Source organism: Mesoplodon mirus, assembly GCF_964341445.2.
Source record: "Mesoplodon mirus genome assembly, chromosome: 13".
Classification (NCBI taxonomy): Eukaryota; Metazoa; Chordata; class Mammalia; order Artiodactyla; family Ziphiidae; genus Mesoplodon; species Mesoplodon mirus.
In genome coordinates, this window is record NC_138989.1 from 776,359 (window position 1) to 800,751 (window position 24,393).

The 24,393-nt window shown below is 64.4% G+C and overlaps 1 protein-coding gene across 10 annotated transcripts in view; it reads right to left on the bottom strand.

The window, feature by feature from the left end:
• Positions 1–24,393, bottom strand: part of FBRSL1 (fibrosin like 1) — an 83,494-nt gene that overhangs the window by 54,642 nt on the left and 4,459 nt on the right. For 9 of the 10 annotated variants that reach the window (XM_082640012.1, XM_082640008.1, XM_082640007.1 and 6 more), the window contains exon 2: positions 12,714–12,914. In XM_082640012.1, coding sequence (XP_082496138.1) covers positions 12,714–12,914 — 201 coding nt within the window. Of the gene's footprint in view, positions 1–9,188; positions 11,885–12,713; positions 12,915–24,393 lie in introns of those variants that run through there. The other variant, XM_082640014.1, reaches the window with a different exon arrangement.

The window sequence follows — 24,393 nt, forward strand, 5'->3', positions numbered from 1 at the left end:
TGGCACCCCAGCCTCACTAGCTCCATTGTGCTCAGCCAAGCGGTGAATGCGCAGCCCCTGGGCCAGCGCTGCCTCTTCTGACTGTGCTTGAGCTTGTTTTCTCATCTGTGAAATGGGGGTGCCGACAGAGCCCTTCACAGGCACTATGGGGGTAAGAGGTTCTGTGTGTGAGCCGAAACCCTTCTCCAGCACCGAGAAGCCACCAGCTGTCCCTGTTGCCCCCAGTGGGCTCTAACTGCCCTGCAAGGATGGGCCTTTCTTGCCTCTGGACCCCGTGACAGGTCTCACCAAAAGGAGGGAATATGGGAACCTGGGGGACCTTGCTCACTGCCTTGCTGGCAGGAGCCTCTGCAAGAAAACAAATGACCTCGTCCAGTGGCTTTCAAAGTGGGGTCCCTGAACCAGCAGGAGCAGCAGCAGCAGGACCCGGGAGCTTGTTAGCAGTGCGAATGCGCACCTTCAGGCCCCACCTCAGACTTGCTGTGTCCTCAGGCCCTCTGGGGGGTTCTGCTGCAGCTCCAGTTGAGACTCACAGCTCTGATCATTAGTAATCACCCCCATAAGCCCCACACTCACTGCTGGGGGACGGTATTTTGGGTTGGGCTCGGAGCAGGGTCCCTGCCCAAGAAGAAGAAGGCTGGACCCAGAGACACTGCAAGGACAGGAAAGGCCTGGCGCAGGGCCGCTGTGTACAGTTGTGCAGGCTGCTCACTGCACAAGGACACCCAGAGAAGCAGGAGGGGAAGCAGAGGCTGAAGAACAACCCACACACAGCTGAAATGTGAGGAGGGAGGATGCCACCTTCCACTTCATACATTCACACAAGTTGTCTCCTCTCTAAGCTGGGCCTCAGAGAGGATGCCTTATCCTGACTCCTCGGTGGTGCCCTGCAGAGGCGGGCAGGCTGGGGTCTGTCATCCTTCCTCAGGCAGTCGGTTTTAGCTCTGAAGGCCCCATTTCCCAGAAAATCCTGTAAAACTGAGTCCTGTGCCCTGGGAACCACCCCAACCCTGGCCTGGGATGGCTGGTCACCTTCTCTTCCTAGGCCAGGACCCCAAACAGCCCAAGCTGGGGTCTGGCTGTCCTGTAGCCCTGTCCGCTTCCTAGCGGCTCAGAAATGCTGCTAGCCAGCTATGCCAGAAGGCCAGGGATGCCATGCCTCCATTTCTAGCTGGAGCTGGAGAGATAAGCTCAGATTCCCTGGGCACTGATTGTCCTGGGAGGGCAGCTGGGAGCCCCTGAGCCTGTGCCCACCCCTGGGCCCTGTGCTCTATCCATCTGCCCATCCATCCCTCCTCCCTTCCACCTACCCACCCATCTAGCCATCCACTCACCCGTCCATCCACCCATCCACCTATCATCCACCATCTACCTATCCACCCAGTCATCCATCCATTCATCCATCCATCCATCCATCCATCCACCCATCTACCTGTCCACCCATCCATCCATCCACCCACCCAAGGCTTACTGAGTGCCTATGAACTGGCTCTATTCTGGGCGATGAACACAAACAGACACAAGCCCCTGCCCTCCTGAAGCCCACAGAGAGGCCAGCACACGGTCGGCAGATGGCCACAGGTGCTTTGGAAGGACAACAGCAGAGAAGAGTAAAGAAGGGTTGCCAGGGAGGGCCTCACTGAGCAGGTGACACTTCTGAAAGGTGAGGAGGTGGGTCACGAGGCTATTGGGGAGGGCAGGGGGGTGGCACTCCTGGGAGCAGTGCGGCTCCCTGGGGGAGAGGAGAGCCCTAACGGGGAGCACTGGTGGCTTCCGCGAGGTGTGCAAAATTCCTGAACACGTAACAGTTGGCTCGTGCAAGGTGGCACACCACCAGAACATGTCCTCAGGCTGGCGGGGCCAGGACTCCCCTTTAGACGGGTGGATATGTGGAAGCAGGGCATTGCTCTCCAGCTGGCAGGGTCAGGGCACGGCCCTCAGAAGGGTGGGGAGAGGACACTTCCCTCAGACCAGCAGGGTTAGGGACACCACCAGAGCACCTGGGGCCCTGGGTTCTGTGGCACATCCCAGGAGGAAGCGTCTGTCTCCCGGGCCGGCCGCCAAACGCACTTGGCCACAGAGAGGCAGCATGTGGTTCCACTTGGTGATCAGACCCACAGAGTGTGGGGAGGGGGCGGCCAGTCCAGGGGGTGCGGCTGAGAAGGGGCTCAAGAGGTGGGACCCAGCGGTGTCCCCAGGCTGCCCCTCAAGCTGCACATCAGGTGGCTTCCCCCCTGGTGGGGAGAGGAAACGCCCTGGGCCTGGGATGCCCTGGGGCTGGCTGGGGGCACCCAGCACCCCTCTCTCCAGCAGTGAGCAGGCTCACCGGGACTCCAGACCCTTCACAGACCAGCACCCACCAGAGCACACAGATACGAGGGCTACTGAGAACCCCTGGACGGCCCTGCGTGAACCCACCCAGGCCTCTCCTGCCCACATCCCGACCATCGCCCACCTGCTCCTGACACCTGCCCGGTGCCCCGCATGCACACCACCCTGCTGAGACCCTTGGCTGAAGCAGGGCGCACACGGGGCCCCCGCGACCCCTAGAGCCCTGCCGCGCAGACGGGGCAGAGGCGCCCTCCCTCCGCACACCCGACTGCTGCGCCCGTGCAGGTGCACACGCCCCCTCTGGAGGCAGTGGGGTGGCGGCCCTGGAGCTGTGCAGTGCACAACCCGGACAGCCGCACGCGACAGCCCCTGCAGGAGCCCACGCCCCACCAGACGGCTCTGCCCGCAGACGAGCATCAGCCCGTGGAGCTCTCAGGAGTGCACACGAGCACACACACCCTCTCAGGGGCTCTGGGCTCTGCCCCACGCCTCTCCCCCCGCCCCCAGGGGTGGGAGGTGCCCTCTGACCCACGGCTGGTCTGCACTGGCCTCCAGGATACGGAGAGACCCACTTGGCCTCCACACCTGCAGGCCTGGGAGGGGAAGGGGTGGAGGATGGCCTAGTGCAGACCCTGGGGGACCCTGAGAAGGGGGCCGCGGCGGAGGCCACCCAGAGCCTCCTTCAAACCAGTCAGGGGACAGGCTCTGGGGGGTGGGGCAAGGGTCAGGCACATCCCAGCGAGAAGGGAGTCAGGAACAGTGCCGCCATGGCCAACTCCACGACGCCCCTGCAGAAACAGGCTCCCGACAGCCCAGGCACCCCACCCCGTGTCCACTCAGCGAACACACACAAACACGAGTGTGCACACACCGGGCCTCTCCGTGCCGGGGCCACATGGCAACCCAGGCCTGCGGCGGAGGCCCCTCCTCCTTCACTCCCCACTCCTCCCAGCACCCCAATTTCCTCTCAGGGACCACCCCCGTGCAAACCAAGGGCTTCTGGGCCTCCTCAGGGATTGGACACCGTGGGTCTGGGTCTCAGAGACCTTCCTGGGCGCCCCAGGTGACTCCCCTGGGCACCTCAAGGACGAGTGGGCAGCCATAGGTCAAGCCCATGGCCCTGACTGGCCCCCGCGGGCTGGACTGGGAGGCCGAGCTGCGCTCACCCATGAGAACCCATCTGCCTTCTCGCCCCCCACTCATGGTCCCTGCTCGTTCCAGCCGATCCCCAGTGCCCAGTGCGTTCTGTGGGCTCCGAAGCCTTCCATGAGCCCCCGGAGCAGGTGCCCGGCACGGCTAAGTGGGGGGCGACAGCCTGTCCGGTCCACCTGAAGCCTGGACTGCAGCAGGGTCCGAGGCCCAGGCTGTGCCGGGGATGGGGCCCCCTGCCCCATGGTGCCCCGCCCCCTAGCCCCTCTGTCACCCCCGCTACATCAGTGCCCCAGGGCTGTAAACCCACAGCTCTGCCCAGGAAGCCCCTTGCCGCCCCGACTACTTGCTCTGTACCCCGTTCCCTGTCGCTCAGGGGGCCGCCTGACCCCAGTGAACCTGCACCCCGCCGCACCTGGCATGGGACAGCAGTGAGGACATCACATCCTTTACTCTGTTCAGCGCCCCGCCCCCCGGCCCCGCCCTCCGAGCTCCGCGTCTGTGCTCTACCTCCCACTCTGGGGAGCGCGGGCTTCGGGCAGGGCCACAGAGCAAGGCTGGCCCAGGGAGGGGCCCTGCTCACAGACCGTGCCAACACACCCACGAGGGGGCTGGTGGGAGGGTCCGACGCTGGGGTGGGCGAGGAAGGCCAGGGCCCCCGCCCCACCCGACAAGGCGGCCTGCACGGCCTCTCCTCCGCATGCGCACAGCACACCCCCACAGCTCCGCGTGGAGGACGGTCACCCCGAGTGCAGCATTGCAGGCTGGCGTCCGCGACTGACAGCAGCGCCTGCTGGTGAAGTGTGGTACTGCAGCTGCCGGGTGACCCGGGGAAGCGGGAGGGAGGGGGGCGGTTCTCCGGGCTGCGAAGGGGTGGAGGCTCCAGAGCCATGGAGTCAGCCGTAAGGAGCCCGGGCTCCGGGCGTGGGCCCTGCTTCTCCCAGGAATCCTTCCCGACGCTCCCTCCACTCCTGCGTCACCAGGTGTCCCTCTGAGAGCGAAGCAGGGTCGCTGGACCGCGAGTGCCCAATCGGCAGGGGCCGTCCTAAGTCCCCACTACCTGGCATGGGGCCCGGCACAGTGGGGAGGGTCCCACGGCCAGCACAGGGTCAGGGGGCGAGCTGCTGCCCTCGGAGGCCGGCCACCCCTCCCGCTGCTCCACGTCCTTCCCCTGGGACTCGGCCGGATGGACAGATGGACAGATGGGTGACTGATGGATGGATGGACAGATGGGGGATGGAGACGTACAACAGACTGTGTACGGGATGCTGGCTGAGTTGAGGCTACAACCCGAGGAGCCAGCAGGCTCTGGGAGCTCTATGTAAGCAAGTGCATGTGAGTGTCCGCGACACCCTGCCTGTGCCTGAGTGTGGCCCCTCTTGCTGGGGCACCGGGATGGTGTGCCGTGTCCTGCCCCCAGTCGTGCCAGTGGACTCTGGGTGCGTGTGCCACCAGAGCAGGGTCCTCTGGGCTCCATCTCACCTCCACTCTTTGGCTGAGCAACTCAGCCTGCTCCACTGCTGTCCCCATCTGTCTGCTGAGTCAAGCCACAAGCACCTCCCTGCAGCTGCCCAGCCCTCCTCCAGTGTGAATTTTGAAAAACATAACTCAGCTCACGTCACTGCGCAGCTTAAACCCCCCCAGTGGCCCCTCTGTGGGCGAGTGGCATTCACACTTGCCCAGGCCCTGTGCCACCCCTATCCCAGGGTACTGGCCAGCTGGCTCCTTGTCACTCGGGCCTCAGCTCGGGTCACCTCCTGGGTGAGGCCGCCCCGATCCCCTGGTCTAAAGCAGCCCCCTTCCATTTCCAGGCAGGCCTCTTGTCACCCCCAAATCTCCCCACTCCTGTCACGCCTGTCTGGAACTCCAACGGGTGTCGTAGTCACCGAGGCATTCCCGGACCCAGACAGGGACTGACAACAGAGCCCAAAGAAGTACACGCCGAACGGGCTGTGACAGCACGGCGGGCCGGGGATGTGGGGTGGGTGCCGGCCGCGCCCCAGGCGTCCACTCCCCTCCGCCCTCCTCCCAACAGCGCCCCTCAGCAAGTCCCCCATGCTCCGTCCACGTGAGGGTCCTGTCTGGGGTGGGGGCCCGTGTTGCAGGCCGCCTCAGCACCCAGCCTACTGCTCCCTAGGCTGCAGGCCCCGGGCCCAGGCGCCAAAGCCACGGAAAGGCCAAGCACTCTGCCCTTAGGCCCTGCCAGGCCGCCGGACTCCCCCCGCAGGATGGGGCCAGGTGAGCCTGCCAAGGAGGCCAAAGCTGAGCCTCGCCCGGCCAGGCCTCACCCAGGAGGCAGGAGGAACCCTTCTACAGGGAATAACGATAAAGCAGTAACCACAATAAGAGCAGCAAACAAGCGTATCTAGCATGGGCCGTGCACGCCAACTCAGTTTTTCATCTCAGCAACCTGAGGCGCATGCAGCATTGACAGCCCCACTTTACAGAGGACACAGGCCATCTAAAAGAAGGAGTCCTTGCCTGGGGCCACTGCAGAGCCCGGGCCCCTAACCCCGGAACTGCACCTCCGCGTGTGTGGTCCCAGCCAGGCTGGCGCAGAGCTGAGGATGACGATGACGGCACGGTTGGGGGCGGGGAGAGGATGAGGAGCGACCCAGGAAAGCCCCCCGCGGCTGCCCCTCCCCACAAGCTGCAGCCCAGGCCTCAGAACAGGTGGAGGTGGGAGAAACCATCCACATTAAAGGAGCCAGGCATTTACAGCAGCTAGCCAGGACCCAGAACGGTTCTGACTTTAAATTGACTCACCGAAAACCCTTACGGAGGGGTGTCATTACCCCACTGTACAGATGAGAAAACTGAGGCACCGAGGGGCAGTCACCTGCCCAAGGCCACACCGCTAGTAGGTGTCAGAGCTTATTCCCCACCACGATGCTCATCTGCCAGAGGCCAAGTGTGAATCTTCTGGAAGGACTCTACCCGGCCCAGTCTGGAAACTGTCTTGTAAGTGATTAGAAAACCCCTAAACAGACTGGCAAACAAATATGGGCCCAGCCGACAGGTGTGATGGTGAGGAGGACGGACGGGCCAGCGTGGAGTGCACCCAGAACTCTGCGACTCTCTGTCTCACTCTCGGCGTTTACTGAGGCTCCAGGGGCCCAGCCCTCTGCTAGCCTCGGGGTTTCCAGGCCTGATGGAGGGGTGCAGATGAGAGACGGGTCATCACCACACCGCAGAAGGGTGAGCTGAAAGAGAGGGGAATGGGGGACTTCCCTGGTGGTCCAGCGGTTGAGAATCTGCCTTCCAATGCAGGGGACGCGGGCTGGATCACCGTTCAGGGAACTAAGATCTCACATGCCGCGGGGCAACTAAGCCCACGCACCGCAACTAGAGAAGCCCACGTGCTGCAGCGAAGGCCCAGCACAGTCAAAATAAAAATTAAAAAAAAAAAAAAAAAAGCGGGAGGGGCACAGGCACAGGGGAGGGAGGGCGCGCGCGGAGGGGTGGGCGGTGCGGGAGCTGAGCCACAGGGTGAGTGAGCTGGGAGGCAGGCTGTGGGGGGAGGGGGAGCTCAGGCCATAGCCAGGAGCCAGGACTTCCCGAGGGTGGAGGGGACCTTCCAGAACGCTTTCAGCAAGGGAAGGGCATGCTCAAGTGAGCTCCTGAGAGGAACCTCGCTGCCTGCAGACAGGCAGGGAGGCGGAGCCGCCCAGCTGCAGCTGTCTACCACGGAAAGGTCAGGGTCGAGGGCAGAGACTCCGGAGCCGAGCCACCTGGTTTGAATTCCGGCTCAGCCACTTTTCCCGCTTGTCTTGGGCAAGTTACGGAGATGCTTCCTCGTGGTGTTATTGCTGTTGCTGCTTGTCTTTTGCTTCAGTGCCCTCATCTGAAAATGGCACTAGCAACACGCTGCCTCACAGGCGTGGTCGCTGGACACAGTCCCTGGGCCGACTGTGAGGTCAGCTTCTCTTTGCTGGTGAGATGGTGGTGGGCTGGCCGTGACAGGCAGGCTCGGCGTCCGGTGACAAAGTCAGTTTCTTTAACAGGTACAGGACTATTCAGATCACCTATTTCATCTTATGTCGGTTTTGGCAAGTTGTATTTTTCAAAAAATCTGTTCATTTCACCTAAGTTGTTCAATTACTGGAATAAAATCGTTCCTGTGCCATCCTTTCCGTGTCTGTAGCGCCTGCGGGGGAATTACCTTTTTCGTTCCTAACACTGGTAATCTGTGTTCTTTTTTGCTTGATCTAACCTGGCAGCAAATCACAAGCACCACTGCCCTTGCCCATCACAGGTTTAACAGGGACCAGGCACCGAGTCAGGGGCTCCTGCCCAGAAGGTGCCTGTCCCCTCCCCACGGCCCAGTCTGCAGAAGGGGGGGTGGGCTGCAGGGCCGGAGGAGAGGTCCCAGTAGAGCACTGTGCCCAGGCTCTGGTCTCCGTCCGAGGGCTCCCTGGGGCAGCATGGGGCCTCCCCCAGAGCTCCATGACACCCCCAAAGACTCACTCCAGCCCCACCCACCAGGCTGGGCTGCCCTACTCTCCCTGTGACGGGGTGGGCCACACCCCACACCCCGACCTCGGGGCCAGGTCAGTTGCCAGGGCCCCAACCTCTGCCACCAGGCCATGCAGAACCCACACAGCTGTGTCCTTTGGCCAACAAGGTGAGTCATCAAATTAGAATTAGCCACCAAAGTTTCAAAAATCCCTGAATCCACAGAAAAACCCAGGTTTCCAGTTGTTTGCAGAAACAAAGATCTGGCCACACTGGACCTACATTTTCTCATGGCAACACGGGTCCCCCAGGACACAACACACGCAGCCCAGTCCCCTCCATGGCCAGCGGGCGCCTTGCCAAAGTGCACATCCCTCAGGGTCTCAGTACTTTGAACCTGAGGCCAGCCGCGGCCGTGCGGAGGCCCATAGGGGTTAGAGGGCCCCTGCAGGTTCAGGCGGAAGCCAAGCCCCTTCCTCAGCAGCGATCACACAGGGAACAGCCCCACCCCAGTCACCTCGGAGCTCCGGAGGGGAGGAAGGAGGGCGGCCCCAGCCGTGGTGTCCCTGTGGACTCAGCCCTCTTCCCCACTCCCCTTCTGCCATCAGAGAGGGTGCCCCGACAGTCCTGTCTCCTCCACTAAGTGGCACCCAAGCACTGCAGCCAACATGCCCAGAGCAGAAAGGCCTAGAAAGGCAGCAGCTGCACCCGTCCAGTTCTGGCCTGCCCGTGCCACGCCCAGACAAGAGCACGGGGCCAGGGGCGTGGGCGGGGCAGAGATGCTCACGCTGCCCCTCGGGTTGGGAGTTCAGGGCACTGGGAGGGAGGGGGTGGCCTGAAGCCTTGCCACCCTCAGCGCATGACGACAGGGAACAGTGGGAACAAACGTGAAGGGTCAACAAGACCTCAGAAGCGCCTTCAGTGGCATCTAGAAAAAGACCCCTTCCAGAGCCGGGGCTCCAGAACAGGTCAGGTGGAGCTGGTCCATCAAGGAGGCTGCCAGGGGGGCCTGGAGGGTGATCATGGCGAGCCGAGTGCCCCCAAGCCCACACCACGTGACGCAGTGAGCCAGGTCCCGGCCAGGCACCGCCCCCCCACCCCCCCACCACCGGCGGCTCTTCTGCAGCTCAGCCGGAATGAACGACAGGCAAGTCCAGGTGTGCAGAAAACCCCTTGTCAGAGCAAAGCGCGTCCAGCACGACACATACTGTGTTAAAGTACAAACACTGATGCTGTTATAAAAATAATGGCACAGCACTTTTTATTTTCTTTAATCATAAAAATAAGCCCCATGTTTCTGGGAGGGAGACCAGGGATCTGTAGGCTCTGCTCTGGGTGTCAGGACCCCCGGAGGGCCAGGGTCCTCATGACCAAGCAGGGAGGAAGGCTCGGGTCTGGAAACCGGGGGGCACCCCCGTGGCCTCCGTGAGCCGGGTCGGTATTAGAGGTGGCTGTCGCAGCCGGATGAGACTGGGCACAGAGCACTGCGTGGGAGCCTGGCCAGGGCACCCCTGGGGGCCGACGCTGCTCTCCCACCTTGGGCCCAGGACTCCAGGAGCACTAGGTGCGGGGCTGCCCTGAGCCAGAGGTCAGGGGCAAGGGGTGGTGACCCTTGAGCACAGGTGCGGGTCGGGTGGGAGTGGGGGGGAAGCAGAGAAAGTTTTGTAGTGTGAGGTCTGTCCTGACTGGGGACGTCCTAGGGGTCCCGGAGCCGGAAAGCTGTAGGGGACGAGTGGGATGCTGGGAGGGGACGTTCTGGGAGTGGCCTCAGGCCCTGCAGGCTTTCTTGGTCCAAAGCTGGGGGGGTGGACAGGAGACTGCCCCCGGCTTCAGTGCTCAGTCACTGGGGTGGAAGAAGAGTCCTGAGGGGGAGCCTCTTGTCTCACCAGCAGTTGCTGCTCAACCACAGACAGCCCTGAGCATCCATCGTGTCCCCTCTCCACAGTCACAGGACTCTAGAGCTGGACAAACATCACCCTTTGCAGAGGGAAGCAGCAGGACCTCAGGCCTGGCTCTGGGTGTGCCCACATTCTGCCTGGTGGGGGACGGGAATGCACACTGGCCAGATGGGGTGGGGCCCAAGGAGGGCAAGGCCTATAGCTGGCACGCCCCCCAAAATCACACACGCACACACTCCACGCACAGGCAGACACGTGCAGACCACACGCCGTGTATATGCACACACAAACTCACACGCTGGCTGGGCAGCACACCTGGGCACGGAAGTCCAACATTCAAGGACATGTGGGCACTTTAGAGGCACAGAGAGATGCTAAAGGACCCCCCCACCCCACAAGCCTGAGCCCCTGGGGGTGGCTGTGTGCTCTCTCCCGGGGGCGTGCGCGTCACAAAGCAGTGGGCACGGCGGGGGCCAGCCTGGCGGGAGGTGGGAAGGCGCTGCGGTCCTCTCCTCTCTTCCCGGCGTGGGGGGCCTCGGCTCGGTGGTGGCCCTGCAGGGGCTCCTGTCTCTGCTGAGCCCGAGCCTCCAGCCGCAAACGGCCCGGCCTGTCCGGAGAAGGCCTCCGGCCAGTCTGACAACACACCTCGGGCCACAGGCTGAGGGGGCCTCGGCCCAGCCCAGCACAGCCACACCTGGGGTGGTCTGGGAAAACGGGTGTCAGGCTCCGGGGCTCACAGATGGGGCCTGGCGGGCCACTGCAGGGGTGGAGGATCGAGTCCGTCGTGACCTCAGGGGCCGGCAGGGTTGGCCTGGGGCCAGGAGGGAGAGCTGGGGCTGATGGACCCGGACCAGGTCCAGCAGGGACTGCCGTGGCTGGCTCGGGGGCCCCAGGAGAGGCCGGCGGGGTGGGGCTGGCCGGCCCAGGAGTGACGGGCGCTCAGGTATGGGGAGTAACGGCTGGGGCTGGCAGGGCTGGCTCGGACCCAGGAGTGACCGCAGGGGCTGGCAGGGCTGTTTCGGGCCCAGAAGTGGCCGCTTTCGTCGGCACGGCTGTTCTGGGCCCAAGAGTGGCCGCTTGGGCGGGTGAGGCTGTTCTGGGTCCATGAGTGGCCGCTTTTGTTGGCACGGCTGTCCAGGGACCAGCAGTGAAGGCTTGGCGGGGCCAGGCTGCTCTGGGGTTTCGACTAATTGCTGGGGCTGACTGAGGCCCAGGAGGGACCGCCGGGGGCGGCTGGGCTGGCCCAGGAGGGACCTTCGGGGCTGGCATGGGGCTAGGAACCCCCGCCGGGGGCAGCAGCACTGGCCTGAGAGCGAGCTGGTGGGCCGGCGGCGTGGACGCAGCATGAGGAGTGACTGTGGGGGCTGGCACCGCTGGCACTGGGCTAGCAGTGACCGAAGCGGCCGGCACCGCTGTCCTGAGGATGCCCTGCTGGGCTGGCCACGGAGACACGGGCCCATCCACGACCGCGTGGGCCAGCAGCGGTGCCAGAGGGCCAGCAGGGACCGACAGAGGTGGCATGGGGCCAGGACAGACCGCAGGGGCCGGCAGCGGTGCCACGGGGCCAGGATGGACCGCAGGGGTCGACAGAGGTGACACGGGGCCAGGATGGACCGCAGGGGCCGGCAGCGCTGCCACGGGGCCAGGAGGGAGCGCAGGCGCCGGCAGCGCTGCCTGGGGGCTAGGAGTGCCCAACGAGGCTGGCGGGGCTGAGCCGGGAGTGACCGCTGGGGCCGGCAGGGCTGATCTGGGGCTGGAAGCAGCTGCTGGGGCCGGCAGGGCTGACCTGGACCCAGAAGTGACCGCCGGGGCTGGCTGGGCTGTCTTGGGCCCAGAAGTGACCGCTGGGGCCAGCTGCGCTGACCCGGGAGTGGCCGCTGGGGCTGGAAGGGCTGCCCAGGGTCCGGGAGAGCCCGACGGGGCTGGCAGCGCTGACACGGGGCTGGGAGTGACCCCTGGGGCTGGCTGGGCTGGAGCTGCTGCTGGCGCTGGGCCGGGCCGTTCTGGTCCCAGTGGTTGGCTGGGAGCGGCCCCCCTTCTGGGGAGCACACCTGCATGGAAGAAAGAGCACGTGTCCACCTGGGCAGGTGTGCCTGTAGACCCCCCATCCAGCCCAGGCCCCTGAGACATGCTGCCCCCTCACCAGCATTCCAATCCCCAAGGGAGTTGAAAGTGGAGTGTGAAACACCAAGAAGAACCCCTCTCTGAAAAGAAGGCGCAAATCAGTGAGTCCCTGGAGAGGAAAACAGCTGTAGTGCTGAGCCGACACCTAGGACAGAACCCTACACCCTGCGAGAAAGCCCCTGGCCCCAGTCTCCCTGCCCCATGCCAGCTGGGCTCTGGGTGGCAGTAAGGACGGCCCCTCCCAACGGGGCTGCTCCTTGCACCTGGTCCACCAACCACAACTGACGTGACTCCCTCCCTGTCTCGCAGACCCACCGCGTTTCGCATACGTTGTAGCACATGGAGAGCACCCAGCAATGCGCCTGGTCCCCACGCGTTACAGACACACTGGACACCCCATAGTCGGCGGAGCCTGACAGACGCAATGGGGAAACGGGGCCAGCCTATCAGCGGGTGCACCCACCAGTCCCGCCTGAGCCAAGCACCCCCTGCCCCCAGTTCCTGGGTTCCTGGCCTGGCTTGCCTTTCTCTGGCTGTGACCACCCCCACCCCGGGGTGTCTCCTGCCTCCGCTCAGAACCCTCAGGCAGGCGGCTGCCCCCGGCCCCAATCCACGTGTGCCCCTAATCCCACACCCAACAACGATGGAGCACGTTGCCAGGCAGGCCCAGATGCCGATGGGTGGTGTCCAGGTGCTGCTGTGGCCCCCAGGCCGCCCGGGAGCCCTTGATTCGGAGTGGGAGGGCCCAGCGCTCACCTGCTTGGTGGGCTGCAGCGGGGCCTTCTTCTCCCCTCGGTCGCAGGTGGGCTCCAGGTCCTGCTCGGAGCTGCCTGCCTCCAGGGGCCGCCCGTTCTCACCAGGCTCTGCAGACGGGCAGTTTTCTGACTCACGGGGCTTCTTGACAAGGCGACGTTCCCACTTCTCCTTCCGCTCGTGTGGCTTCAGGGCCATGTCCTTCTGTGGGGTGAGGATGGACAAAGCCAGTTAATCGGCGGTGACACGATTGCAAGTGTTCTCCCACCAGTGACACCATGAGAGACCACGTTGTGCCGAAGGTGGGGCCCTGGGCTTGTGGCAGCACCTACCTGGGGGTGCCACTCTCCCCACCCCCCCCGCAGTGGGCTGTCAGGCTGCCACACCTCGGGAAGGAGCCTCCCATCCTGGGAGGGCCACATGAAGGGGAATGAAGGGAGGTGGATGAATGCGGAGGCGGGAGACGGGTCTGATGAGCGTGGGTGGGCCTGTCAGGACTGGGGGTTTGGGCAGGGTGACTGGGGTGACTTTCCCAAGGAGCCCAGCCAGTAACGTGGGGCCCTGATCCTTCGCCCAGTGTGAGGCCTCACCTAAGCTCAGCAGGAAGCAGCTGCTGAGACTGGCAGCTGTGCTGGCCTTCAGGAGGCATGGCCCATCCTGGGGGTGCCCTCTGGATTCCTGGTCTGAGACCGGGGCGAGCCCTGGGCTGAGGGCCATCACCGCAGTGGCTGGCTGTAGGCAGAGATGCTGCAACTCCAGCTGCCTCATCTCCTGGTCCTGAGCCACCCGTGGGTTTATCAGCCCAACTCCAGGATGCCCAACTGGCATCCTGACCCAATGGGAACCTGTCTTGGGAAAGCAGTCTCCATGTCAGCCAGGTGTGCAGAGCTTCAGCGACCCCAGATGTCATCCCTAGAGAAGGGACCTGGGCCTGCCTTGCTCACAGCTGTGCCCAGTGCCTGGAGCCGGGCCTGACACACAGTGGGTGTTTAATAAGCACGTGCTAAAACGATGCCGACAACGGCAGCATGGTCTCCCATCCCCATGGGCGGCTAGGCCTCTGCACTGCCTGCACAGCTCCTACTGTGCGAAGGGGGCCTGGACCCGCCCCACCTGCAGCTCTGCCAAGTGCCCAGAGGTGCCTGGCATTCACTGGTGGTGAAGAGGCAAGGTGCACCCACCGGCCCCTTGCTTGGGTCCATGGGGGAACCAGGGGCAGCGCCAGCGCCCCTGGGCTGCTGAAGAGAGAGCTAAGGAAATGCCAACAAGGGACCCAGAAGGTTCCGAAAGCATCTGCCCAAGAAGGAGGGGAAGAGGAAAGCCTGAACGAGGGCAATGGTGACTCATCCCAGGTGACACCCTCACGGCCCCCCAGGAAACGTCCCTAAGCCACTTCAGCAGGTGGCAGGAAGGACCAACGTCCCAGCCTGTTGTGGTCCCCTGGACGGGCAGCAGGGGAAGGGATGTGCTGTGCTTCCCGCGTGGGGTCCTCTGACCTGGAGCCAGCAGCTACCTCCAGATGACTCCCCACGTCCCTCCTCCCGTCCAGTGAAGGGGGCCCACAATTCCCAGAATTCGAGGGGAGTGCCAATGAGGTCAGCCAGACGGGCTGTCCCTCCAGGCACGGAAGCCCCCCAGCTGCCCCGCCTGGTGTGGCCCGTGGCCCGGCCTGGGAGCAGCCACGTCCAGTCGCAGGCTGACTGACCCCCCCTCGGCGGCTGCACACAACTGTGGCTACACAGGCGGTGCCGGCAGATCCCTCTCCTCTCCCAGGCCCAAATCCACTGGCACACAGACCTGCGGCCCAAGCAGGACCTGGGGAGGGAGGGGCCATCCACGGCCTCCCAAGAGGGGGCATGTGGCACCCCTTGACCTCTGACCCCACACCAAGGGCTGGCGTACTCACCTTCCTGCACGCCCTGCATCCCTGCCCTGTCCCCAGTGTCAACTCAGGGGTTGACTCAGCGTCAACCAGGAAGAGAGAGAGGGATGCTGTGCCAGTGGGGTTGGGGGCTCCTAAAGGTCAGCTGAACCGTGAGGCCGCGGGCAGGACGCTCGTCCTGGTGCATCTATGAGGTCAGACACCCTTCCACACAGAAGCACTCCCACCACACATGGATCGGCCCAAAGTTCCACAGGCTTCCACCTGGGCAGCAGGTGGGACCCCAACGTCCTGGATGCAGGATTGACCCTTCCCCATGCTCACACTCTGGGCTATCAGACCCCAGGGACACCCACAGGTCATCTGCACTTCCGTGGCCACTGCCAGAACACCCAAGGGCACCAGCTCATCTTAGCCCGAGGGGGTCACTCTCCCTCACGCCCTGCCGACAGAGTCCCTGCTGACCCCAGGACTTCCCAGCGCCTGCCCGGCCCACAGGCCAACTCATTAAACTGGCAGTGAGCGCTGACTCTATGCTAACTTGGCTCCAGGCACCTGGGACCAGATCAGGAGGGAGCTGGCCCAACAGGCGAGTTGTCACGACACCCAAAAAGGCGGGAGGGTAACACAGGCAGGGAGGCGGAAAGGAAGGAGCCACTTGAGAGATGCTCGGGGAGGACCCCTGGTCAGAGCCCAGGGAGCCTCCCTCAGGGAGCAGCCAGTGCAAAGTCCCTGAGGCAACGAGGAGTTCCATGCTCCCTCTTTGGTGCCCGTCTCCTCAGGACGGTGATGCCAGGAGGGAGGTTCTACTGGTCAGCAGCTGGCCCAGCATATGGCCACGGGCTTCCCTGGAGAAGAACGCTGAGGCTGTCCCTCCGGTGATGAGGAAGCACTGGTGAAGACGGCTCACGTTCCACACGCAGAGTACTTAATACGTATTGACTCCTGGTGTGCCCATGACACATGACTGTCATCCCCCTTATAGACAGAGGCCAAGGCCCAGAGAGGTCCAGCAATATTCCTGGTCACCCAGCCCACAAGGTCTCACTGTTAACAGGCTGCTCCCACACAGGCCCTGGAGAGCAGCGAGGCCCCCAGAGTCCCCACCTGTCCACCCTGAATGTCACCTCCTGACCACGGGGCGCCAGCCTGCAGATCAGTTACCTCAGAGCCTCACTGCCCACCTGTGGGTGCCCACCTCCCCCCAGCCCTATCGTGGTGCAGAGGGTGGGCCCAGCAGGCTGCGCTCAGAGGCCCCAGGGAAGACACAAGGAAAGTCCCCAGGCACCACGCTGTAAGGGATGCGTCAGTCAGGGCCCTCCAGAGAAAGAGACCCACAGCGTGCGCACGCAGGCGAAGCTCGATTAGGAGGCGGCGGCACGACCGTGCAGGCCGGCGTCCTGAGACCCGCTGCAGGCGGCCTCGTGAGCCCAGAGGGCCGCGGGAGTAGCTCCAGTCCGAAGGTGGAGGAAAAGGCCGTCAGACAGGAGGACTCCCCTCTTCCTCGGGGCAGGACGGGCCTTTCGGTTCCACACAGGCCTTCAGCAGACGGGACGAGGCCCGCCCGCAGGCAGGGGACGCCTGCCGCACTCAGTCTGCGGTGGAAATGAAGCCCCGTCCACACGGCCTCCCGTCTGGGGCCAGGCTGGCACGGGCAGGCGTCGGCGGGCGTCGGGAGGCGGGGCTTTGAGGCAACCCCGCCCCGCACACCCGGGACCCTGGAGACCCTGGGGCCCCGGGCAGGACGTGAGTCTCTGGGCTGTGGCCATGCTGGTCAGGCCCTGGGCCCAAGCCTGCCCTGACAACGGGCCTCTCGACTCCCCACCTCGGAGCCCCCCCACCGTGGGCCACCTTGACCTTCTCATCACCACAGAAAGTGGCAAGTTATCTCTCCCCACCTCCCCATGGGCCACCTCCTTCCGGAAAGAGTAACTAGCCATCCTGCCGCCGTGTGACCTGGTCCCAAGATGCGCACGTCCCGCGGCACTGCAGGGTGAGCCTTGCCTTTACAGGGCAGGAAGGGAGCAAGAACCCTCCTCGGTCTTTCTAGGGCCACCCGAGGCCACTTTTGACCTACCTGGCTAAAGTCACGAAGACTGCTTCTAGCCCGGGGGATAACCTCTGGGCTCTCATGTCTGAGCCCTGGAACAGAACAGGGCTGCCCGTGGTGCGTCTGAGCAAACACAGAAAACGTGTCCACTACTAACCATGAATCTACAGGGGCAGCCTGCCCCGGGGGGGACACACGGGACCTTTCTAACAAGCATTTGTGAACAAAGAAGAAGGACAGGGCAGACGTGCAGCGAAGCAAGCGTGGTGCTGACTCGCGTGGTGAGCGCCTCAGACAGACCCGCCCCCGCCGCGCTCCGGGACCCACCTCGGCCCCTCCACAGGTTCTGGAAGGGCCTCAGGAAAATTTTAGGTCATCTCTCCAGACACATCCGGCCACCGCATCGTTCATGTGGTTAAAAAGGACGCATCTGTCAACCAGAGACTGTTCTAACTCGTCACATCTTCTGTAAACCTGTAAACCTGGCATTCTGTTGTTTTTCGTTAAAAACAACTAGATTGTCAGAATCTTTGAAACACCAGTGCCTCTCCCCTGGCCTGGACTCAGTCCAGCTCCATCCTGGCCACAGCCCACAGTGGCAGGTGGGGCCCAGGGCAGGACCTTCTGCATCTGGAAGAATGGGGGGAGCAGGAAAGCCACCTGCCTTGGCCGGGCTGAGGTGCACCAGGCGCGGGCCTGTGCAGACGGAGGGGACGGCAGGACTGCGGGCTCTCTCCTGGCTTCCGCAGGCAGGAGGCCTCGTGCTGCACACGTCCCGGCTCCAAGAGAGGCCCATAGTGTTTCCCGCCTGAAGGTTCGAGAGGATGAACTCTAAGCCAACGGCCCTGCCAGTTTCCTCTCCTGGAAGGAGGATTTCTCTGGAGCAGGGCTTACCAGGGTCCAGATGCAGCCGCTCCCACCCCAAGCCGCTGCCGTGAGAATGAGCGCAGGGCTCCCTGGGCTTCTGTTCAGTCCACACTGCTGGTGAGCGCGAGCCAGGCCTGAGCTTGGGGCCCAAGGCTGGGGCTGCCCTCGCCTGTGACGCCAGCCCCGTGGGGGGGTGTCTGGGCCCGTTTTGAAGGCTCAGCCGTGCTTGGGCACACGCAGTGCCAGAGTTCTGCCCTCACTGGCCTCAGTTTCCTCATCTGTAGACTGGCGCGGCGGCTGTGCCCAGGCCTGCAGGGAGAAGCGAGGCTGAGGCGTGCGGGGGTTTTACCCACAGCCACACTTCTGAGCCACACTGCGGGCCGCCACTGACTTGAGGCAATGGCCCTGCAGCGAAGCCCCTGGCAGTAGCCAGGCCCTCTGACCCTCCCGGACCACGGGGGCGGGGGTGGGCATGTTGCTGTGAAATCAGACTAGATCTTCCCGCAGCGATTTTACGTGACCACCTGTAGCTCCCCTCAACACGATTGCTATGCAGCACCGATACAGTTTCTCACTCGCTTCTGTAAACCGACCATGGAGAGATAAAAGCAATTACAACTAGTAAACACAGACTCGGAACGATTCCCCTCATTGGGGGCTGAGGCTGCCTGCTCCCACCTGGATCAGGCCCTTTCAGGTCCCCAGACCCTGCAGGCAAAGGCGCGGCCACACCCCTCTGACCAGGCGAGGCCCCTCTACTCTGCGAACCACGCTGGGGTCTGCTCCCCAGTCCCTGGGCCCCAGCCCATAGAGCTCACCCCTCGTCAGCAAACTTGGGCAACTCTCGCCGCCAGGAGCAAGAAGGCAGAGGGCCCACCTGAGCCCTCACCACTGTCCCTCCACCTCCTGGAGGAAGGCTTTGTGGGATGTCCATGTCACCCTGGGCCTGGAGACCCGTCCCCATAAGGGGCCAGGAGGCTGCGGGTGGCGGAGGTTGCCTTCTCCCAGAAGCTCTGGACCTGAGGGCCCCAGCAGCCCTCCCGACTCATGGTTCAGGCCCCTGCTCTCCATGGTTCCAGGAGCTCATGCCACATCCCACCCACGTCCAGTCTGAGTGCGGCCCCACCCATTCTACCTTCAGAGCCTCACCCATGGCTCACTGGGCAGGCTGTCATGCCCCGACCCGGATGCCCTTCAGAGCACGTCTGCCTCAGGGCCTTGGCGCGGCTGTTCCCTCTGCCCTGGCACCCACATGGCTCACTCCCCCTCACCTGCAAGTTTTGGCTCAAACTCCCCCTACCCCACCCAGGGTAAAACCGCAGCCCCCATGCCCCGCCCCCCCTTCCCCATGCCTCAGAGACGCAATGTGCAGGTGCTCCTTTCCTGTGGTCGGGGCAGCAGGTGGCTTAGCGCAGGGTCTCTCCCGAAGCGGGAACCCCTCCCCTTCGCCCTAGCCAGATAGGAGGCAGCTTCTGCACCACCCGCCAGCAACTGGTGCCCGACACCCCCAAGTGACCAACCCTCCATGCCTGCCTGGGACTAAGAAAGTTCTGGCGACGACGTGGGACTTCAGTGCCAAAATCAGGGAAGTCCTAGAGAAACTGGGGAGGACCCGTGAACCACGACGACAGCATCTTCCTTCATTTAGACAGCCTTCGCCAGAGCCCCTCCCTGCCCACGTTGTGGGCTGGGGGCCAGGATGGAAGGGTGAGAAGGCCCCTCTGCCTGGCCTGACCCCCACCCTGGGCCCTGCTCCAGGCACAGGAAGGCCGGGGACACCTCCGGCACCTGCGGCTGACCTCTCTCCGGGCTTGAACGCTGAACTGGGAGCTGGCCCGGCTGTCCCCACCCTGGCGTGGGGACCAGGTCCAGTCGCCCCCTCCAGCTATGCTGCTGGGACAGAACTGTCCTCCCTGACCCGTCCATCGCCTAAGTCACACTCACACCGCACAGGCACCGTTGCCCGTCTTCTCCTCAACCCCACGCCCAGTGTGCCAACCCCGCAGGTAAGTCATCCTGCCTGAGAGTCACCTGGCCCTTGAGGACCATTTCCTGAAGGCCTCACTGACACCTCAGCTGCTCCAGAAGCTTCCGGAACCTGCCTCGTTGCACCCTGGTCCCTCTGGGTCCGTTTCCCGCTGGCCCGCTGAACACCTGGTGAGGCCGGCATGGCTGGATGGCAGATGGTCAGGGAGCTGGGAGTCGGGAGCCGGGCCTCCAGCGGGACGACCACGGCATCTGGAGTGCTTCCCGAGCACCAGCCCCCTGCATGCAAGTGGGGAGCCCCTCCAGGAGGGAGGCGCCTCCCAGGCACTGTACCCACCCCTTCACATATCCAGTGAGCCCCCGCAGTGTGCCGGGACAAAGAAGAGTCACCTGGAAACAAAACACAGACCTACCCCATTGCTGAAGACAAGCCAGACGACGCCTGGTGGAAGAAGGCGGCCGGCCTGCCCAGGTCTGCGCCCTGTGGATCCGCTTGAGCCACCACCCAAGACCACGTCCACGTGTGGGTCTCCCACCGTGACCCTGGCCGATGGCCTGGGCCACCCTCTGCCCCACACTTGCCTGGGATTTACGGTCACAGCCGCTGTCCTGACGGTGGCGTTGCGAGGTCAGGCTGTCCAGGCCCCTCTCGGCCTGACCGCCAGCTCCTCCGCGCCCAGACAGCACATCCCACACTCGCCCACGACTGCCACAGCCGCTCTCAAGCTCGTGGCCCTGGGAGCTCCCCCTCGGCCCCAGAACCTGCACAGCTGCTGCCGAGGCCTGCCTGGCCCGGCAGGGGAAGCTGCGGGGGCCGGGGCCGCTGCTGCTGAAGCATCTCGTGCCTGCCTTCCGTCCGGGCGGGGCACAAAGAGAAACAAGCTCAGAGAAGGGCCTCGAGGGGGCGATGGGGAGGGCGCAGGACCACGCGGCAGGTACTTCCACCTTGTCACTCCCTAGACGAGGAAATTGCGACCCGGAGCAGGCACAGGGCTGCCAGGGGCCACACGTGAGGAGAGGGAGACACTCACTAGCTTCACTGGCCACCTCAGCTGGCTGGTAGGGCCTCGGAAGAAGCATCCTAAACTTGCTCCTGGGTGATGGCGAGAGCTGGGCCAAGGCCCCAAGGCAGGCGTTCCTGGGTGCAGGGACTGAGGTGAGGAGATGGGTAGGGCCAGGCCTCGAGGGGAACATGGGTTCATTCCACAGATGACAGACAGGGACCCCTAGGGGATCTGGGCCAGGCAGAGATGTGATCTCCGGAGCCAGGGGCCCCTGGCTGTATCCAGACGAGTCTATGAACATTCCTGTCTGACAAATCCTCACTGGGGCCGCGGGCGGAGCCAGGGCTGAGGGCAGGCCAGGCAGCACGTGGGAAAAGCATCGGCCAGGGGCCTGCCAGGGTCTGAGGACCAGCATGTGGGTCCAGGGCTGGGGGGCAGAAGGGACAGCTGTGGTGTGTAAGGTCAGCTGAGTGATGGGGTCGTGGCAGACCCACGGTCCCTGTGGGGACTGGCTCGTACAGAGACGGGAGCCCTGGGGCCACAAGAACACTCCACCCAAGGCTGCAGAATTTGCAGGGAGGGTGGCAGCTGCCAGGCACCCGAGGTGGCACAATATGTCAGATTGGGGGCGACCAGTGGGACAGGGCCAGGGGAGAGGATTCAGGACGTGGCTGATGGCCACGCAGGGCTGGAGCTCCCATGGAAGCTGGTCTGGAGGACCCACCAGGAACCTGATCCTCACAGGGTCAACTCTTGACTCAGCGTGAAACTGTGAGGCCCCTCCCTCGCAAGGACAGGAAAGGCAGGGTGGCCAGACACGCAGCCCTAGGCCAGAAAGGTGAAGCCCAGGCTGGACAGGTGGGAGCCCTGCCGCTCTCTGGTCACATGGCCTCCACCCCCAGCCCCCAAGGCGCAGCACAGACCTACGCCCTGTGCCTGGTTCCCATCCCGCTCTGCCACTTGCCAGCCATGTAGACTCAAAAAGTGACTTAACCCCCATGCCTCAGTTTTCTCGTCTATACAATGGAACAGCAAGCACCCACTGCAAGGACTGCTGGGAGGATGAAGTGAGCCGAGGCCCCGAAGGCCGGCGCTCCTATTTCGGTGACTTGGCATCACCGCAGCCGGGGCCGGACTCGGGCCGCCCACTCCTCCCTGGCAGTGGCGTGTGAGCGGCGGCCCCCTGCCAGGGCCACACGTGTGCCTCCACAGATGGCGGCTCCGCTCACCAGTCTCTGGCTGACGCTAAGCTCTCACCAGAGAAGCCCCCCTTGTCTGGGACCTGCAGGCACCCGCGGCCGGTCAGCGTGTGCTGCTCCGTGCGGTGTCCAGAGGGCAGCGACCTCCCCAGACGGCTGCTCCAAGGAGGGAGCAGCGCCTGGGCCACTGAGACGCTTCCCCAGGCCAGGGGGTGACCCGGCAGTCCCCGCCCTCATGTGCCTGCCGTGCCCACCGGGATCCCATCAGCTCGCCCGCCACATTCCCACAGAGGCCTGGGGAGCTGAACGAAGGGAGCAGCGCAGTGCAGCGTGTTTTCCTTCCAGGACTACTGTGGGAAACCAGGGCACTGGAAGCTTCTCCACACCCAGCTGGAGCCAAGTACATCTGCCCAAGTCCCCAAAGCACTTGACCCCATGAAGGTTTCAGATTCCAGCTCCCGAGGGAGAAAGCGCCTCAGGTGACCCCAGTGACCACCCATGTCCCCACCCTCACCCCAGCTGCCGAGCGCCTCACCCACCTTCCCCAGGCGTCTCCACCTGAGAGCCCCACCCGTGCCGGCTCCCGCCCAGCAGCCGCCTGGCCTGCACTGCGGACGCTGTCACGACAGCCCGTGACCTCCCCCCAGCCTCCGGCGAGTCTAGTCACCTATCTGCCTGGAGCCAAGCCTGCAGCCGGCACGGGCACTGCTTATCGATGCTCAGTGAGTCAGGAGAGAAGGACGGGTCAGAGCCCTCCCTGGTGGCCGGCGGTCGCTGCCAGAGGCCCGGCAGACTCATGCGAGCCTGCCTTCGCCTGCCTCGGGGTCACCACTGCCTGGGCCGCAAGGAGCAAGAGCGACGAGACGGTCCAGAGCAGGCGTCCAGGAGTGGGGGGGCCGCCAGGGCTGGCTGAGGGGGGCCGCGGCTCGGCTACGCAACCCACGGTGCTGAAAACCTCTGACTGGGAGGCGGCCCGGCTGCCCAGGGGCCTCACAAGACTGCACCCGGGGACACGTCCTCAGGGGCACCAGGGCCAGCAGGTACGCCGGTCACCAAGGAGGCAGAAAGGGGCTCTCGGCAGAGGAGTGCGGGCCGGCGGGCCGGCGGGCAGCACGGCCTGGGCAGCGAGACCACAGCAGGCACCTGGGCCCTGCCCCAGGTGAGTGGCAGAGGCCAGGCCAATGCTTCAGTCTCCCCATCTGCACAGGGCCCCCGTGACCATGGCTCCCCGCTCCCAGGGCTCCGCGCAGAGCACGTGAACCACACGGGTCAGGGCCAGGATGGTGGTGTCCCCAGCAGGTGTCTCACTGAGTGCCACTGCTGTCACTGGTGGCCCCCAGCTCACAGTGACCCCACGCCCATGGTAGGGTGGTTTCCAGGTGCCAGCATCCCTCCTACAGAAGGCCGACTCTGCCCGCCTGACACACGTACCCGGGTCCCCAGCCCTCCGCGGCGCAGACATGCGCACACTGCCCAGAAGCCAGGGTGGGGCAAAGGGAAAGCGGGGTGCAGCTGCCCCCGGGCCGCACCACTGGGGCAAACGCAGCTTGTGGGAAGGGGAGGCTGCTGGCCGCGGGGGCCCACGGCGCTCTGCCGCAGGCGCAGCACAGCCTCCAGGCGCCTGGGAGAGGGCGGCCGTGGGGAGACAGACGTCCGCCACCTTTCCTGTCATCAGTCCCCCGCCGGCCTTCACAGTGTGGGTGGGACACACAGGGGAACCAAGGCCCAGGGGCCACAAGTGCTGTGCGCGCAAGCCCCAGCCATGGGAGCAGGGGAGTGGGCCAGCGTGCCGGAGCGCAGGAGATGGCCCTGGCCCCCTGCACGGGGCTCAAGACCCTCACCTGTGCTCAGGGGCAGGCGAGGGTAATGAGCTGACCGTCCGTCAGGACTGTGGCTGCCTCCACGCTGGGTGTCACCTCTGCGTGTTCACTCTGTGATCCTACTGCCCGTGATGGATACATGGCGACGCGGGGGACGCAGCTGAGCCCTCCCAGCCTGTTGCAGCCTCAGGCTCTGCAGTCTGGCGTCGGTCCCCACGGTGCTCAGAAGGGACGGCCCTTCCCTAGAGGTGGGACAGCCGGCCCGGGCCACAGCGGTGCTCCTGCGGCACAGGACAAGGCCGCCCCTTCGATGTCACGCAGGACCACCCCCTGCCTCTTCCCATCTGTGGACTGGGACTGTGGCGGGCAGATCCTGGGCAAGGACTTGTCCCCCCGCCCAGCGTCAGTCTCCCCATCTGAAGACTAGAAGGCAGCCTGGAGGAGGTGCTCTGGCCTGGAGGCTCGGACGCTCTCCAAGCTGAAGGCTTCTCTGGCTGCTGGCTCTCCTCACAGAGCCCAATCATCTGCGTGGTCTCAGCCCTGCTTCCCCGTCAGAGGGCTGGGCTGGACACGTGGCCCCCCAGGCAAACCAATAGCATGGGCTTCCGTCCATGGGCCACGGGGGCTACACCCCAGCTCCCTGAGCACCCAGAGCCGGCACAGACCACGCATTCTCCGCCCCCGTGGGCCGCTGAACCCGGCCCAAAGACAGACCGCCACCACTGAGCCTCCTGATGTAGCCGGGGGTAGGGGGCGTCTCGGCACCCCTCACCGACTCCCCGACCCCCCACGGGGCCAGGTCCAGACCAGACCCCACCGCTCAGCGGGCGTGAGGCTCGCCTCCCAAGCTGGAAAAGCGCCATTATTTTTAGGGG